The sequence below is a fragment of the Scheffersomyces amazonensis genome (genome assembly GCF_036850825.1).
Source record: "Scheffersomyces amazonensis strain UFMG-HMD-26.3 chromosome Unknown RJT21scaffold_6, whole genome shotgun sequence".
NCBI lineage: Eukaryota > Fungi > Ascomycota > Pichiomycetes > Serinales > Debaryomycetaceae > Scheffersomyces > Scheffersomyces amazonensis.
In genome coordinates, this window is record NW_027042746.1 from 503,274 (window position 1) to 519,980 (window position 16,707).

At 36.2% G+C, this 16,707-nt stretch overlaps 3 protein-coding genes across 3 annotated transcripts; 2 read left to right on the top strand and 1 right to left on the bottom strand. All coding sequences in view use genetic code 12, as the record gives it.

Annotated features, from left to right (window-relative positions):
* Positions 1–1,858: 1,858 nt before the first annotated feature.
* RJT21DRAFT_131378 (alpha-mannosyltransferase) lies at positions 1,859–3,355 on the top strand (the record flags this gene model as incomplete). The annotated part of the gene is made up of 1 exon (XM_064883053.1): positions 1,859–3,355. One exon carries the CDS (start codon positions 1,859–1,861, stop codon positions 3,353–3,355), a length of 1,497 nt encoding a protein of 498 aa, XP_064736760.1.
* A 183-nt stretch (positions 3,356–3,538) lies between these two features.
* On the bottom strand, positions 3,539–6,220 carry ATG1 (serine/threonine protein kinase; the record flags this gene model as incomplete). Its single annotated transcript, XM_064885551.1, has 2 exons — positions 3,539–4,017; positions 4,060–6,220. 2 exons carry the CDS (start codon positions 6,218–6,220, stop codon positions 3,539–3,541), a joined length of 2,640 nt encoding a protein of 879 aa, XP_064736761.1.
* A 1,123-nt stretch (positions 6,221–7,343) lies between these two features.
* VPS13 (membrane morphogenesis protein) lies at positions 7,344–16,699 on the top strand (the record flags this gene model as incomplete). Its single annotated transcript, XM_064883191.1, has 3 exons — positions 7,344–8,727; positions 8,758–15,233; positions 15,270–16,699. Exons 1-3 carry the CDS (start codon positions 7,424–7,426, stop codon positions 16,697–16,699), a joined length of 9,210 nt encoding a protein of 3,069 aa, XP_064736762.1. The 5' UTR covers positions 7,344–7,423.
* Positions 16,700–16,707: the final 8 nt, after the last annotated feature.

Below are 16,707 nucleotides of genomic sequence, written 5' to 3' on the forward strand. Positions count from 1 at the left end.
TGCTAGATCCATAAGCTACATATTATGTGATACTATTTAACTTTCTTATTCACTTAATGCATACACGCTTACTCCTTTAAGTTTGTTTCGTTTATAGCACAAGAAAATTCGAAAGTGCCAAGAACATATTTGTAATCATTAATTCTAAGCTCATCGCTCGATTGATGCATCAACATTTTTAGTATGATGTGTATGTTCCTTATATTTTTATACTGCTGTTTACATAAGCGAAATATTACTTAAGTTTAGAGTCCATTAGTTTGACTTGCTTTGTGTACAGTATAACTAGTAAAGGCATGTTTAAGCTTATGTATGAGCGCAAGAACAAGCAGAATAACGTGACCTGAAGTAGTGTAGTGTTTTGTATTTATAAATAGAACCGTACTTGTACATATATTAGAGTTTGAGTTTAATTACAGTAATAAAAAAACTAAATAAATAAATAGCTTCTATTTATATCTACGAGAGGTCGTGTGCGGAAGGGAAATATTTTTTAATTCACTGGCTTAACAATAATTGTTGTATTGCTTAGACAACAAAGAACACAGCAACAAGGGATACACACACACACACACACACACACACACACAGAGGGCCAGAAACGCGATATTTGATATTTGATTTTGCATAAGCTAATCAATAACATTAGAGCGCGTTTTGATTTGGTGTTGGTGTTAGTATTAGTGTTAGTGATAGTGTGGATGCACACGTGTGTTTACAGTAATTTAGTATGTGCAGAAAGATCGATGAACAGACCAATGGGGCCTACATATAGTTAAAGTTTAAGAAATAAGCAATTGAGTGAAGAAAAATCCATAGAAATAGAAATTGATAGCGGACAAAATGGTAATTCTGGTATACCCACGACGTCACATCCTCGTACTTAACCTGCAAGTACGAAATTAGGTGAATTATACAATGAATAAAAATTGACCACAAATGCACTAAATTATGCATCACTGAAAAAATAACTGCAAACAAATTTTACGCTGTACTATCAATCAAATATGAATTAGATAACAACACGTACATTCTATACAAACAGTACCTGAGTACCCTAATACTTGACGCACTTACTACTCCGATACAGTAACAATGAAACACGAAAAGTGTACACACAGATAAGCTCATGTAAACTTTATCATAAATCTCCATTATTACGTATTAATATTATATATATCGGAGTGTAACATCTGTGTAAATTGAGATTTCGTATTTATTTCTGATTTGATTTCTGGTTTGATTTCTCTTTTGTTTGTTTGTTTCTTTCTTTCTTTCTTTCTCTTTATCTTTAACTTTATCTTACTGCTACTTCACATCATTCACTATGGTAATACCCAAGCCGTTGTTGCGAACCTTTGCAGTCACAGCCGTAGTGATTTTCGTGTTCATCTCATTCCCGCAACTCTACTTCAAGCTTAATTCACCAGAGGACTTGGTTAACTCATTAGCCAGACTGACACTTTCAGGATCTATTCCTAATGTTAATGTTAATAGTAAATCTAAAGGAAGTATCAGTAATACTACTAGCACTATCAAACCTTCCGCTACCATCTACGATAAGTCCATCACTAAATTCATAAATTCAGATAACTCATTCTCCATCTGGGACTACTTACAACCTCATACCAAACAACAACGATTACTTGATAAATATAATCAACAAGTACTTCTTAAAGGTGCCCTTACATCCACTCCTGAATCCATTCTCGGACTCCCTACCATCGGTATAACCACCAGTACCCCTGTTAATGAATTCTGGAATAAAATCTTTACAATCTTTAGAGATAATAAAGTTAAAGCTGCTGAAGGTGAAGATCTTATCCAATATGTACATTCTGATCAGAAATTAAGTGAAATGAGTGATGAAGAGTTTAATGCTTATAGTAAAGAAAGTTTACTTGGTAAAGCCAATATCTCCGATACTAATTTAAAACGTATTAAAGTAGCTCATGCTAATATATTACGACAATTACCTACTCAATTAGATCAATCTACTTATGTAAAGGGTCTGAAGGGGATAGTTATGCTTGGAGGAGGATTCTATTCGTGGTTATCATTCTTATCCATTATGCATTTAAGAGATAATGGACTGAAATTACCTATTGAATTAGTACTTGCCTCTTGGAGTGATTATGATAAAGAGTATCATTTTTGTCATCAAGTATTACCTAAATATAATGCAAAATGTATACTTATGCCACAAGTGTTGGGACATCATGTGATCTCTCAAATAGGGATTGGAAGTTATCAATTAAAATCAATTGCTATAGCTGTAAGTTCATTTGAACATGTCCTTATGTTGGATTCAGATAATGTTGCCTTAGTTAATCCAGATACTATCTTTGATTCCAAAGTGTATAAGGACCATGGACTTGTGCTTTGGCCTGATTATTGGCAAAGATCTATGAGTCCACTCTACTATGAGATTGCTCAAATACCAGTTAATGAACAGGTAAGAGTAAGATGGGGAAGATTCCCCTTAGTTAAACCTATTCTTGTAGAAGAAGACGGTACTACCATTAACAAAGAGAAGAAGAAACAGAAGCTTAACTTCCATGAATATGCTGGCTCTATCCCGGATTTATCATCAGAATCTGGTCAATTACTTATCAATAAAGGTACTCATGCCAAGACCCTTCTCTTATCTCTCTACTATAATCTCTATGGTCCAGATATTTACTATCGATTATTCAGTCTTGGAGAATTAGGAGAGGGTGATAAAGATACATTTATTACAGCAGCCTTTGCCACTCAGGCCAAGTACTATCAAGTACTTTCTCATATACGAACGCAAGGATTTAGTGATGAAAATGGATATCATGGAATGGCCATGGGACAGAAGGATCCAGTAGTTGATTATGAAGTAGTCACTAAACAATACGCTAAGATTGAACGAGAATTAAATCGGAATAAGTCTGCCGATCAATTTGAACTAATAGATAAGATGCAAGCTGAATATTTCGGAGGCGTGTCAGAGATACCTCTATTCACTCTTCATTGTAATATTGCTAAAGTTAATCCGGAAGAGTATACCCGAAATGATGCCGTTAGTGATCTAGAAGAAAACAGAATTAAAGCCAGAATTTATTCAAACTTTAAGTATAAAATTGTCGAAAGAGATCAAGATCGAGAAATCGATTTTGAATTAAAAAGATGGACAATTATTCAACAAGCCATTTGTATAGATAACCTTGAATTCTATTTGTTTGATGAAAAGGATAAGAAGAAGACTTGTGATTATATTAATAATACCGTAAGATGGTTAATCTCCACTTCTGATATGGTGGATGGTAAATCTCTTACATCTCTCGATAGAAAGAAACCTCATCAACCAGTGTATAACTACAAGTAAGTATTAGTAACTAAGTATTAGTAAGTATAATATAATATAATATAATATAATTTAATTAATTATCATAATGCCTGCAAGCATAATTCCCAACCGAAATCCTAACCTATATAACCTATAATGTAATAATAATAAGAATAATAATAAAATGTAAATAAAAAGAATAATATGAAATAAAATAAATAATTATGGGAGAAGTTCTAACTTCTTCTTTAATACCGATAACCGATTGCCAATACTAACAATGAATTTCTCAACCACAGCTCGATCTTCTGGATCTAATTTCAGTTCAACTACTGATGAATTAATCATATCTTCATCATTTGATTGATCATCATCAATTAATGCTTCTAACATCCAAATGGCAGTTCCATAAGCCAATTCACAACCTTTTAAATCTTCTTGAACTAATTCATTTACAGCAGCATTTCGACTAATTTCTAATGCTCGATCAAATATAATCTTTTCAGCTATAGCTGATGATTTATTTATATCAAATGTTAAAGATGCAGAATTAGATGCTGATGATGATGATGGTTGATGTTGTTCTTCTGCAATTAATGTATTGGCTTCTTCTAATCTTAATTTAACAAATTCAGCTTTTTCTAAACTTTCATTAAATTTTTCTCGAATCCATTGTACTAAATCATTAATTCGAATTTGAACTTTAGCATTTGAAAGTCTATGATTATTTAAAAGATCACTACCAGAAGTATTAGGAGAAATATTATCCTTTTCTACTTCTGATGATGGTTGATCAGCTTGTTCATACCACCAATCACTTGCAATTGACATTCCTTTATTTAAAATTGATAATGTCTTAAGATATAAAACAACTCCTTCTTCACTTATAACTTTTATCATAGTAGGAGGTAACATATCATTTTGATGTAATAAATCATCATCTAAACTATCATTTGATGGAGGACTTGGAATTAATTGACTAAATTTAACATCAGCAAATAATTTAATAGCGTGAGATTTTGTAGCTAAAGTTTCTAATTTTTGTAATACAATTTCATCTTTAGTAACAACTTGTGGTTGTGATTCAGTATTTTCTGTTAAACTGGTTAATGTGGGTAAATTTAACTTTTGTAATAATAAATGATTAGCAAAATTGGGACTCGAATAAATAGTTGAATATGTATTACCATTAAGTAATCCACTTTCTTCTGGTATACTATTACTATTTTTAACTGTAGTTGTTGTATTTGTTGTTGTTGTAGGAGATACTCCGAATAATTTATGAGATGCTAATCCAATAGCTTTACTTAATGCTGTACTAGGACTTATTGAAATAGAGATTCTACGATCAGCAAAACTTGGACGTCTTTGACTTCCATTCAGTGATGATCTTCGATATCTAATGGCTGCCGTAGGAATCTCATTATTTCCATTTCCAAAACTTCCACCATTACCATTATTACTTCCAAGTGAACCCGCCAGAGTCTTTCTTGGTTTATTATTAATAGCCACAGCTCCACTTCCAGCATGAGCTAATTCATCAGCAATGGCATTTACTTCAACAGCTCTTTTTTCTACAACCACATAATCCTTTTCTAAAATAATATCTTCCTTTTCCCTAGAATTTATATTAGATTGATTAGTAGTTGATTTATGAAGTGATTGATGAGCTGTAACTGATTCTGGGGCTGGACTATTTTTATAAATAATTTTCTTAATTTCTTCATCTCTGGTAACTTCTGCTTGTGCTTGTGGTTCCTTTTCTTTATAAGGAGTTAATTCATGAATTGGAGGTGATGAAGTAATATATTGAGATTGATGATTTCTTTCATGTGGTTTTATTGGACTTATATATTCACTAATGAATAAATTTTCATCCATATTAGCTGAAGTTTCTAATGGAACATCATTTGATTGTAATTCATTAATAATTAATGGATCTTGAAAGAATTCATTAAATGAAACTCGTTCGGTTGGATTATATTTTAATAAAGATCTAATTAAAGATTTTAAAGATTCCGGAACTTGAGCAGCACTAGGGAATTTAATTCGATCTTGAGATTTTTGAATATTTTTTAATAATTCAATATGATTACCAGCCTTAAATGGAGGTTTACCAACGGTCATTTCATATAATACTGCACCAACTGACCATAAATCGGCCTTAGCATTATATTTTTCATACCTTAAAATTTCAGGAGCCATATAAAGTGGAGAACCACAAAGAGTTTCAGCCATCGAAGTTGAAGGTAAAAATCTGGCAAAACCAAAATCTGCAACTTTTAATATAGGTAATTCCCATAATCCAACATAATTATCATCAATAAATTGTTGTTTTGAATGTAATGGAGGACATAATAATAAATTTTGAGGTTTTAAATCTCGATGAATTAAAGATTTATCTCTTAAGAATTGTAAAGCTGAAGATAATTGCTTTAAAAAATGAATTACTAAAGTTTCATTTAAACCATGAGAACCTTCAGGAGAAGGATATCTTTCTAATAAAGAAGATATTACTGGATGTGTTTTAATTAATTGATTTCTTTTTCTTATAAAATATGATAAATCACCCATTGAACAATAATCCATCACTAAATGGAAATGTGAACTAGTTTGTTGATAATCTAATAAACCAACAATATGAGGATGTTTCATGGCTTTTAATATGGATATTTCAATTTCTAAATTTTCCACCAATTTCTTTGATTTTAAATTTGATCTTATAACTGATTTAATAGCAACAGCCGTATGAGTATTAGTATTATAACATTTATAAACTGTGGCAAAGGATCCTTTACCTATTTCTGGACCTATTGTATAGATCCCATTAACTGTTTTAACACCATTGGTCAGTCTCAGATTGCCTGACGACGAAGAAGTCGAAGTGGCCACTGATGAAGACATTGTGATGGGAGATCTAACAAATAATAAACAAACTAAGAACTAAAAGAAGAAGAAGAGGTGAGTAATTACTTACTTTTTTTGTTTTGTGTGGTGTTACGTAATTAGTTATCTGGGGGGGGGGGGACCAGGGACTGTATATAAGACAAGGCAGCGAGGGCAGGACAGGATGGGGTGGTTCTGTGTGCAGTACGCGTCTAACAATGAGTCAGTCGTTTAAAGCTTAGGTATGGGAGGGGAAGATAGCGGTGATCTAGTTAGTTAATGATAGCGTAGTGATAATGTAGTGATAGTGATAATGGAGCAGGGTAGCGGTGTAGTGATAGCGTTTCTATGATTGATTGATTTTGGTGGTAGTGTAGTGGTGTAGTGGCAGTAAGTAGTGACAGTAAACAGTGAGTGAGTGGGGGCGGGGCGTGACCTATGACTAATGACAAGATACGATAAGATGAATATCGTAAAGGAGATGGAGAAGATGAAGGAGACGATGAGGAAGAAGATGTCAGTCCACTAGAGAGAGTGGAAGAGAAGAAGAGATGATAATCAGATGATTGTAGATAGTGAAGGGATAAAGAGAGTTGGGGGGAATTTCTGATAAGATAAGAGTGCGTGTGAGAATAGTGAGGGTGTGGTTGTGAGTGGTGAGACAGAATTAGTAGAGTGAGTCAAACCGTTAATATTGTTAACAGTTAGTAGTTAGTAGAGTTAGGTAGTAGAGATAGTATTAGTATTAGTTTTAGTATTAGAGGGTATTAGTTATCGTAGTGTAGTAATGGTAGTACTTGCTTGTAGTGTTATAGTATTAGTAGTAGAGTAACTATAGTGTACAGCGGTAGTAGTGTAGTACAGTAGTACAGCACAGTAGTGAAGGAATATATTAGTTCATTAGAATAATAGAACTATTCTATTAGTGTTTAATGCAGAAACTCAGTAGTGGTCAGCTACTGCCAAAACTCTTAGCAATGCGTTGTCACTAAAGTTGTCAGTCACTAAAGTTGTCAGTCACTCTGTCAGTCACTATTGTTGTCCTTTCTCATGTCTTTTTTCTATGTCTATTTTCTATGTCTATTTTCTTGTCGCATCTTCCAACCCATTCGCGACACACTCCCTGCACACACCAATATCTATTGCTACTCCTATATTGCTACTTCCATAACTATAACCATCACAACAACTGTTCCTTAACCATTCAATTCCCCTTCAACCATGTTCGAGTCGCTAGTAGCTACTCTCTTGAACAGGTTCCTCGGAGCTTACATTGAAAACTTCGATCCTAAACAATTAAATATCGGGATTTGGTCAGGAGATGTTAAGCTAAAGAATTTAAGACTTAAGAAAGAATCTCTTGATAAATTTAAATTACCCATTGATGTGAAATTTGGTCATGTGGGTGAATTGACACTTCAGATTCCTTGGTCTAACCTTAAGGGGAAACCCGTTCGAGTTATTATTGAAGATGTATATGTATTAGCATCACCAATTATCCTTGAAGAGTATGATGAAGAAGAAGAGAAGGCTCGACAAATTCAAGTTAAGTTAGATAAATTGGCTGATTTAGATACTATAGAACAAGCCACTCATCAGAATGCTGATTTAGCTGCAGAAACCACTACTAATGAAACATTTACTGAATCACTTATAACTAAAATTGTTGATAATTTACAAGTTACTATAAAGAATATTCATATTCGATATGAAGATGAAACTGTATTAACAGAAAATCCTTATGCAGTGGGTCTTACCCTTACAGAGTTACTGGCAGTGTCCACTGATGAGTCGTGGCAGCCCAGTTTCATAGCTATAACTCAACAATTGACTCGTAAATTATTAACTCTTCAAAGTCTTAGTTGTTATATGACTACTGATGCTTCATCTATCTTTACTACTGATCATGAAGAATTACTTGCTCGATTCCAATCATCACTAGAAAACAATAATAATGATTCTCTGATACAATTACAATACTTATTAAAGCCAGTTTCTGGTTCAGGTAAAGTCACTATTCATAAAGCAGGTACTACAGAAAAGTATCCTCATATCAAAGCAGATCTCTTCTTTGAAGAATTTGGTTTAGAATTGGATTCTCAACAGTATCACGATTTACTCTGGTCAGCCTCCAAATTCCATTGGTATATAAAGACATATAAATTCCGGAAATTAAGACCTAAAGTAACCGTTGAAGAAGATCCTAAACAATGGTTTCAATTTGCAGCTCAATGTATCTTAAAGGAGATTCATGATAAGAATTATCAATGGTCATGGGCGCTGTTTGCTAAGCGAAGAGATCAGAGAAAGGCATACATTCGACTCTATAAAGCTAAACTATTGAATACTCTAAAGGATACTGAGAAAGTAGAATTAACGGAATTGGAAGAGGTATTACCGTACGAGGATATAAAATTCTACCGATCCCTCACTAAACAGGAGATGAGACAAGAAAAGAGACTCATGGGAACTCTCAGTGTACCAGTTCAACCTACTGAGTCATATGTGGGATGGGTATCATCCTGGTGGAGTGGAAGTACTGATTCCACCAATAGTGATCCCACCACCACCACCAATGATGATGGTGAGCTTGATCTCTCCCTTACTGACGAACAGAGACAAGCCTTATATGATGCCATAGACTACGACGACAAACAAGTAACCGAAGCCATTGATATCCCTCGCGACAGAGTCAAACTCCAACTCGTAACCTCGCTTGCTCGAGGAGGAATCTCCATTAAACACCATAACCATCCGACCAATCTCGCTGAAATTGTATTTGAAGGTTGTACCACGCAATGGTTCCAGAGACCCGACTCATTCCTCACTACTTTCCAATTGGATGAGTTCAGAGTAGAGGATGGAACAGGCACTACACTCTATAAACATATAGTCAGTGTCAAACAACTCCATTCTCATCTCCATGAACAGGCCAATTCCAATTCCCAACCTTTGACTGATGATCCATTCTTCCAAATCTCATTTGAGAATAATCCACTTGATCAATCAGCTGATTCCACTTTACTTGGTAAATTAAAGTCCATGACTATCTTCTATAATCCTACATTTATTAATGAAATCATTAAGTTTTTCACTCCTCCAAAGATTCATCTTGATACTATAGGAGCTATTATGAATGCAGCTGAAGCCACTATGGAGGGACTTACTAGTCAAACTCGAATTGGATTACAATATGCTTTGGAAGAGCATAAGACTATGAATGTTAAGCTTGATTTACAAGCTCCATTAGTCATATTACCATTAGAACCGGCTAATTTCCAATCCCCCGTAGCTATCTTAGATGCTGGACATATTAGTGTTGTTAGTGATTTAGTAGATAAAGCCAAGATTGAAGAATTTAAGGCCAAAGAGCAGTATACTGAAGAAGATTGGCAACAATTGAATACTCTAATGTATGATAAATTCAGTCTTAAACTTGAAGATGCCCAGTTTTTGGTGGGTCTGGATATTAAGAGTACTATGGAACAACTTCATAATGATTCGGCCACTACCAGACTGACACTAATGTTGGATAAGTTGAATTTAAATCTTATGCTTGGGATCTCTATCTTACCGGATGCTATCAATTTAGCGAGATTTAAAGTGGGTGGAGAAGTACCACTGATTCATCTTGCTATTAATGACTTTCAGTATAAGACCATTATGAAGATAATCGATGCGGCTATGCCGGATTTTAGTAATTCCGAATCAGAAGAATCGAGTTTATTTAATGCATACGGTAGTGGACCACTTCCACAAATTGAAGAACTTGAAGATGAAAAGACTGAAGATGATAAGGAACTGAAGGTAGTTACTTCTCAACAGCATATGTTTGAGTTTGACTTCAATGTAGGACTTGTCCATATCCAATTATCACGATGTGTGGATGCTCATACGTTAAGAATAGAAGCATTAATTGACTTAATAGGCCATAATTTGAATATGAATTTCTATAAGCAACTCAATGATATGCATCTCGACTTAACACTTGGTGATATAAGTCTTGTGGATCGAATGGACCGATCAGGAGTGGCTGAATTTGAGAAATTGATGTCATCTACTGATCCTCATAATCAATTATTTAAGCTTGAATATAGTAGAAATCTAAGGATTGTTGAGTTTAATGGTAAAGAGATTGAAGTATATGATCAAGAGATTAATTTAGATATTGCTGCTGTTAAGGTAGTAGTCACTCGAAAGTCACTCTTGAGTGTTCTTAACTTTATTCTTAATACATTTACTGATCCTAATGCTGAAGCTAGTCCTGCAGATGAATTGAATCATAATGATACTGCTGATGAAGAGACAGGACCTCAGAAGATTGTAGTCCTGCTTAATTTGGCAGGGATAGTTATGGTGCTTAATGAAGATGGACTTAAACTTGCCACTATAGAACTTAGTACGGCTCATATTGATGTTCTTGTAGTACCAGAAGCCATGGAAGTATGTGCTAAGTTAGGGGCATTAACTGTTCATGATGATATCCCCAATGGAACTCCATCAGACTCAGAGTTACGCCAACTTATCAGTATGAATGGAGATAATTTAGCTGAATTAACCTATAAAACTTTCGATAGAACCACTAATACTGAAGCCTATGATTCATTAGTTCAATTCAAAACTGGTGCTATAGCCATAACTTTTATAGAACATTCAGTCAATCGAATAATCTCTTATTTGGCTCATTTTCTACAAATGAAAGCCATCTATGATCGAGCTAGAGATGCTGCCATTAATCAGGCTCAGATGGATGATGCAAAGTATAAGTTTGATATTCTTGTAGATGCTCCTACCATTGTATTTCCAGCCATTACTAATGCCACTACTACGACGTCTACTAACTATAAATTCGAAAAAGTCATAGCTAATCTTGGAGAAATCTTTATGTCCAACGAGTATATAAATCATGAAAATGTTATAAGTGCCGGGATTAGAAATGTGAGTCTTTCGTCTGAGTTCCATTATGATCCAGTAACTCAAACGGCTCATATTGTTGATGATTTGGATATGTCATTCACGGTCAAGTATCAAGAAGAGTATACTGAACAAGTGCCTACTATTGATATCACTGGGAGAATGCCTCATATTCAACTCCATTTGACAGACCATCAGGTTCAGTACTTGATGAATATCTCCAATAGTATCGCCAGTGCCTTTACAGTCGATAGTTGGAGTGATACCGAAGATATTGAAGTGGATGCTGAGAATGCTAATGCCGTAATTAAACATGATACTATAGTACAACGAGCTCGACATCCGCTGCTTAGTTGGCCTCAACCTCAGCATAATGAGACGGTAGAGATCCCTCCATCTCATACATACGTACAACTCCAATTCACTATCCCTAGTTTTGCCATAACTATCTATAACCATACCGATCTAGAAGTCATTGATTCAGGGCAATTGGCTAAGTTTGAACTTAGTCAGATCGAACTTAACGCCACTATAACTCATAATACTCACTTCTCCACGGCCTTCCAAGTCGGCTCGTTTGCTATTCGAGATATTAGACCTCATTCATCTAATAAGTTTGCTGATCTTATGCCTGTTCAACAGAGCCATACCCAGCTTCAGATGAGTGCTGTTTCCGATGGGAATCCAGAGAATAAGAACATTACGGTGATGCTTACCGTAGACACACCACAGCTCATTGTTGTGCTTGACTTTCTCTTTGAACTTCAGACATTTGTTAGTCATAGTTTACAGAAAGATAGTGTTGAACTTAGTGAAACTGATGCTGGTAATGCTAATGGTAATGGTAATGGTAATGGCAGTAGTGCTCGTATTGAATCTGGTAGTGCAACGCTTGGTAGTAAACCACCATCAACACCACCATCAACACCACCTAAAGTCGGCTATTCCATAAATATCACCAATCCCTCAATAATCCTCGTGGCTGATCTGGCCCATAGTGATACTGAAGCCATAGTATTCAAGATCGAACAGCTCTTAATCACCAGCCAGAACGTGATATCGTTAGCAGCCCGCAATATCGGGCTCTATATGACGGCTATGAATGAAACTGATACGACTAATTATCGAATTATTGATGACTTTTCTGTATCATTTGCCTATGATGCACGGGACTCGACACCTACAGCATTCTTAACCAACATCCAGACATCCATCGATGCCCTTTTGGTAAGAGTATCACTTCGAGATATCCGTCTAGCACTCAGTATCTTTAATCGAGCTACTGAACTCTATACAGCATCTCAAGGTCCCCAAGTCAAGCCTGATGATGAGTATACGTTACTGGATCAGTTAAGACAGCGTTTAGCCCATTTACCTAGTCTTCTTAGTCAAGAACCACTTACAGAAGACTCACCAAAATCGACAAAACAATCACCCCAAGTGATAGTTAAAGGTGAAGAATTCAATGCATCTATTGGAGGAATTCGGTTTGTCCTTATTGGAGATATCCATGAACTTCCTGTATTGGATATGAATGTCAAACCGTTTGAAATCAGAGCCATTAATTGGTCGACTGATCTCAATGCTGAAGCATACATTGAACTGTATGTCAATATCTATAATTACTCCCAATCTGCCTGGGAACCTCTTATAGAACCATGGCCCATTTCCATCTATGCATCCAAGACTATGGGACCATCTCTGCAATTACTGATTGAAGTATCATCACGAGAATTGGCAGAAATCACCGTAACTTCTCGATCAGTAGCTCTTCTTTCTCAGATTACCAGTCTCTTGGCCAGTGATCATAAGTTGAAACCTCGAGGAGAGGATAATCCGTATGTGATAGTCAATGAGACAGGGTATGATGTAGAAGTATGGGCTGATCATGATACCACCGCCACCACCAAAGCCACGAGAAGTATCCAACAAGATAGTCAAATCTCATGGGCCTTTGAAGACTGGCGAGCAGTAAGACAGAACTTAGATTCTAATAATCGTATAGGAGTACTTGGAGTTAAATTGGTTGATTCTCCATATGATGAAGTCCGTAATATAGCAGCTACCGGAGAAGGAGAAGAAGTGATGGTACTTTATCCTGCCGTCGATAGTATCCATAATCGATTAGTATGTGAGATTGTCCTTGGCACTGATAATGTCAAGACCATCTACTTACGGTCGACGGTAAGGATTCAGAATGATGCCGATGTGGCCATAGTGGTCAAGATTAATCAACAACAAGAACTTGTGATTGAATCTAAGGCCACTAAATCATTACCCATAAGCTGCGTATATGCCAGTACTCTCCAGATAAGACCTCACATCACCACCAATTACCACTGGAGTGATGGATCACTCTTCTGGAAGGATTTGCTTCATCATGGAGCATCCTTACGGTGTCAAGCTGCTTCATCAGGTGATAACTCTTCTTACTACTTCCAAGCTCAAGCTGTCTACGATCATGAAGAACCACTTGCTCAGATATACCCCCACATGAGTCTTGTGATCTCAGCTCCATTAGAAATCGAGAATTTACTCCCCTTTGACTTGGACTATAGACTCTATGATAAACGAACTCGAAAGGATTGGAGTGGCAGTATATCCAAGGGAGTTAAGAGTTATGTACATGTAGTAAGTCTCGATAGTTTAGTACTTCTCAGTGTTGAACCTCGGAACTGTGGGTTTGGGAAATCGGAATTTGCCATTATCAATACTCCGCCAAACTCTCAGTTTGATAGAGAAACTTCTTTGGCATTGAAACGGACTGACGGTCAAGAACTTCAACTTCATATCTACTATCCTCGACAAACTACTAATAGTACGAGTGTTAAGGCTGTAGTCTACTGTCCTTATGTAGTGATGAATAGGACAGGTCAGAATTTAATGCTTCGAGATAATGGTAACTTAACTCACTCCTCAGGAAGAGGTATTCCTACTATGTTCTCATTTGATGGAGATCGTAATCGAGTGCAATTGAAAATAGGAGATTCCACCTGGTCGACTCCCTTAAGTTTTGATGCTATAGGACAAACGGCTGAGGTTAAGGCACAAGTAGCTGATCGTCAATTAGAGATGAATGTAGGGATCTCTATAGCTGAAGGAGAAGGTAAATACAATTTGAGTAAAGTAGTTACCTTGGCTCCTCGATATGTCCTTCGAAATATGCTTGAAGAACTGCTTCTGGTAGTTGAATCAGGATCTACTCGAACCCATGAAGTAGCTCTGGGAGAAGTTATACCTCTCTATTGCTTAAGACGTATAGACAGAAAGAGTTTACTTGTGAAATTAACTCATGGCTCACGCACATGGTCTTCTCCTTTCTGTATAGACGATATAGGACAAGTGTTTGTAAAAGTATACCGAGAAGGAGTAGGTCAAACCCTTATGAAAGTCCATATCTTTACTGAAGATGCTACGATCTTTATTCAGATTGAGAATGCCAATAATAGCTGGCCATTCTCCATTAGAAACTTTACCGATGCCGAGTTCTATATCTATCAGAGTGATCCTAATGTGGATGAAAAGGGAGAAACCGTAAAGCATGATACTCCTTATAAACCTATCTATTATAAGGTTCCTGCTCGATCGGTAATGCCCTATGCGTATGATTATCCTAATGGACTCATCAAGGAATTGGTGCTTCGATCTCATGGTCGAGAGAGAGTCATTAATTTGGCGGAAATCGGGAATTTAAAACCCTTTAGATTACCTCCAACCGAGAATCAAGAACAGACTATAGTTGATCTTAATGTAGTGGCAGATGGACCTACTCAATCGCTCATTATTACCAACTATGATGCCTCTGTCAGCTTGTATAAGTTACAAGATAAGGATAAGACTAGCTCGAGTGTGAGTGTAAGTCAGAACTATGAAACTACTCAGGATGATCATTACTATACCCAAATCATTACTAACTTTGAAGGTTTAGGGATATCGCTCATCAATACTCGTCAACAAGAGCTATGCTACATAACCCTTCGAGGTCTAGAACTCAGATATAATGAACTGGATTTGTATCAGAATGTCAGTGTTAAGTTGAAATGGATTCAAATTGATAACCAATTATATGGAGGTATATTCCCCATAGTATTATACCCTACTGTAGTGCCTAAATCAGGTAAAGAATTGGCTAATCATCCATCACTTTCTGCAGCTATTAGTAAAGTAAAGGATCAAACTCATGGAGTCCTCTTTATAAAGTATGCCACTATCCTTTTACAGGAGATGTCTATAGAGATTGATGAGGATTTCCTCTTTGCTCTATTGGATTTCGCCAAGTTTCCAGGTGCTAGCTGGAATAATCAACAAGTGGATAGACTCTGTGACGAGACTCTTGAGATTCCGGCTCCTAAGAAGTTTGCTAGTGGTGAAGATATCTATTTTGAAGCTCTTCATTTACAGCCTACTGTCACTAACTTATCGTTTGTTCGAACAGAACGAGTTAATGCTGAAGATAAGGCATCATCTCAGAACACTATTATGTTCTTCTTTAATGTACTTACTATGGCCATTGGGAATATTAATGATGCACCTATCCGATTGAATTCTTTGTTCATCGAGAACTTACGAGCTCCTCTCCCGATCCTTCAACAATCTATTCAAACCCATTATGGACAGGAGTTCTTTTATCAAGTCCATAAGATCTTAGGGCTGGCAGATTTCATTGGTAATCCAGTAGGATTATTTAGAAACTTACTGAGTGGAGTATTAGATGCATTCTATGAACCCTGGCAGGGACTCATGATGACTGATCGTCCACAAGAGATTGGAATTGAGTTTGCTAAGGGAGGTCTTAGTTTCCTTAAAAAGACAGTGTTTGGATTCTCAGATTCCTTTTCTAAAGTTACTGGATCCATAGCTAAGGGATTAACCGTGGCTACTATGGACTCTAAGTTTCAACAGAGACGTCGTAACTTACGGAGAAATCGTCCTAAACATGCCTTATATGGTGTAGCTGCGGGAGCCAATTCATTCTTTGAATCTATAACTAGTGGAGTTACAGGTGTAGCATTAGCTCCTATTGAAGGGGCCAGTAAGGGAGGAGTAGAAGGATTCTTTAAAGGATTAGGAAAGGGAGTTATTGGCTTACCTACTAAGACAGCCATTGGATTCTTTGATTTAGCCTCCAATGTTAGTGAAGGAATTCGTAATACAACTACAGTATTTGATACTGAGGCCTTGGATAAAGTAAGATTACCTCGATATATATCTCCTGACGGAGTCATGAGACCTTATACAGTGAGAGAGGCTCAAGGTCAATATTGGCTTAAGAGTATAGATGAAGGAGTGTATATGAATGAAGTCTATTTAGCTCATTTATTACTTAGTGGAGAGGAGATGTGTGTGATTGTAACTTATCGAATGATTGTCCTCTTTACGGTCAATACTCTCAGTACCAAATGGATCATTAAGTTTGAACAGATTAAGGCGATTTCTAAGGAAAGTACAGGTATCAGTATTGGATTGAAAGTCAGAGAGGGGCCATTTATTCCTATCCCCGATAAGGCGAATAGGAACTTTTTGTATGAGAAGATAGTGGTGGCGGTAGGCGAGTTTAATAAGCATTGTCAAGTATTTCTATAGAGATGTGT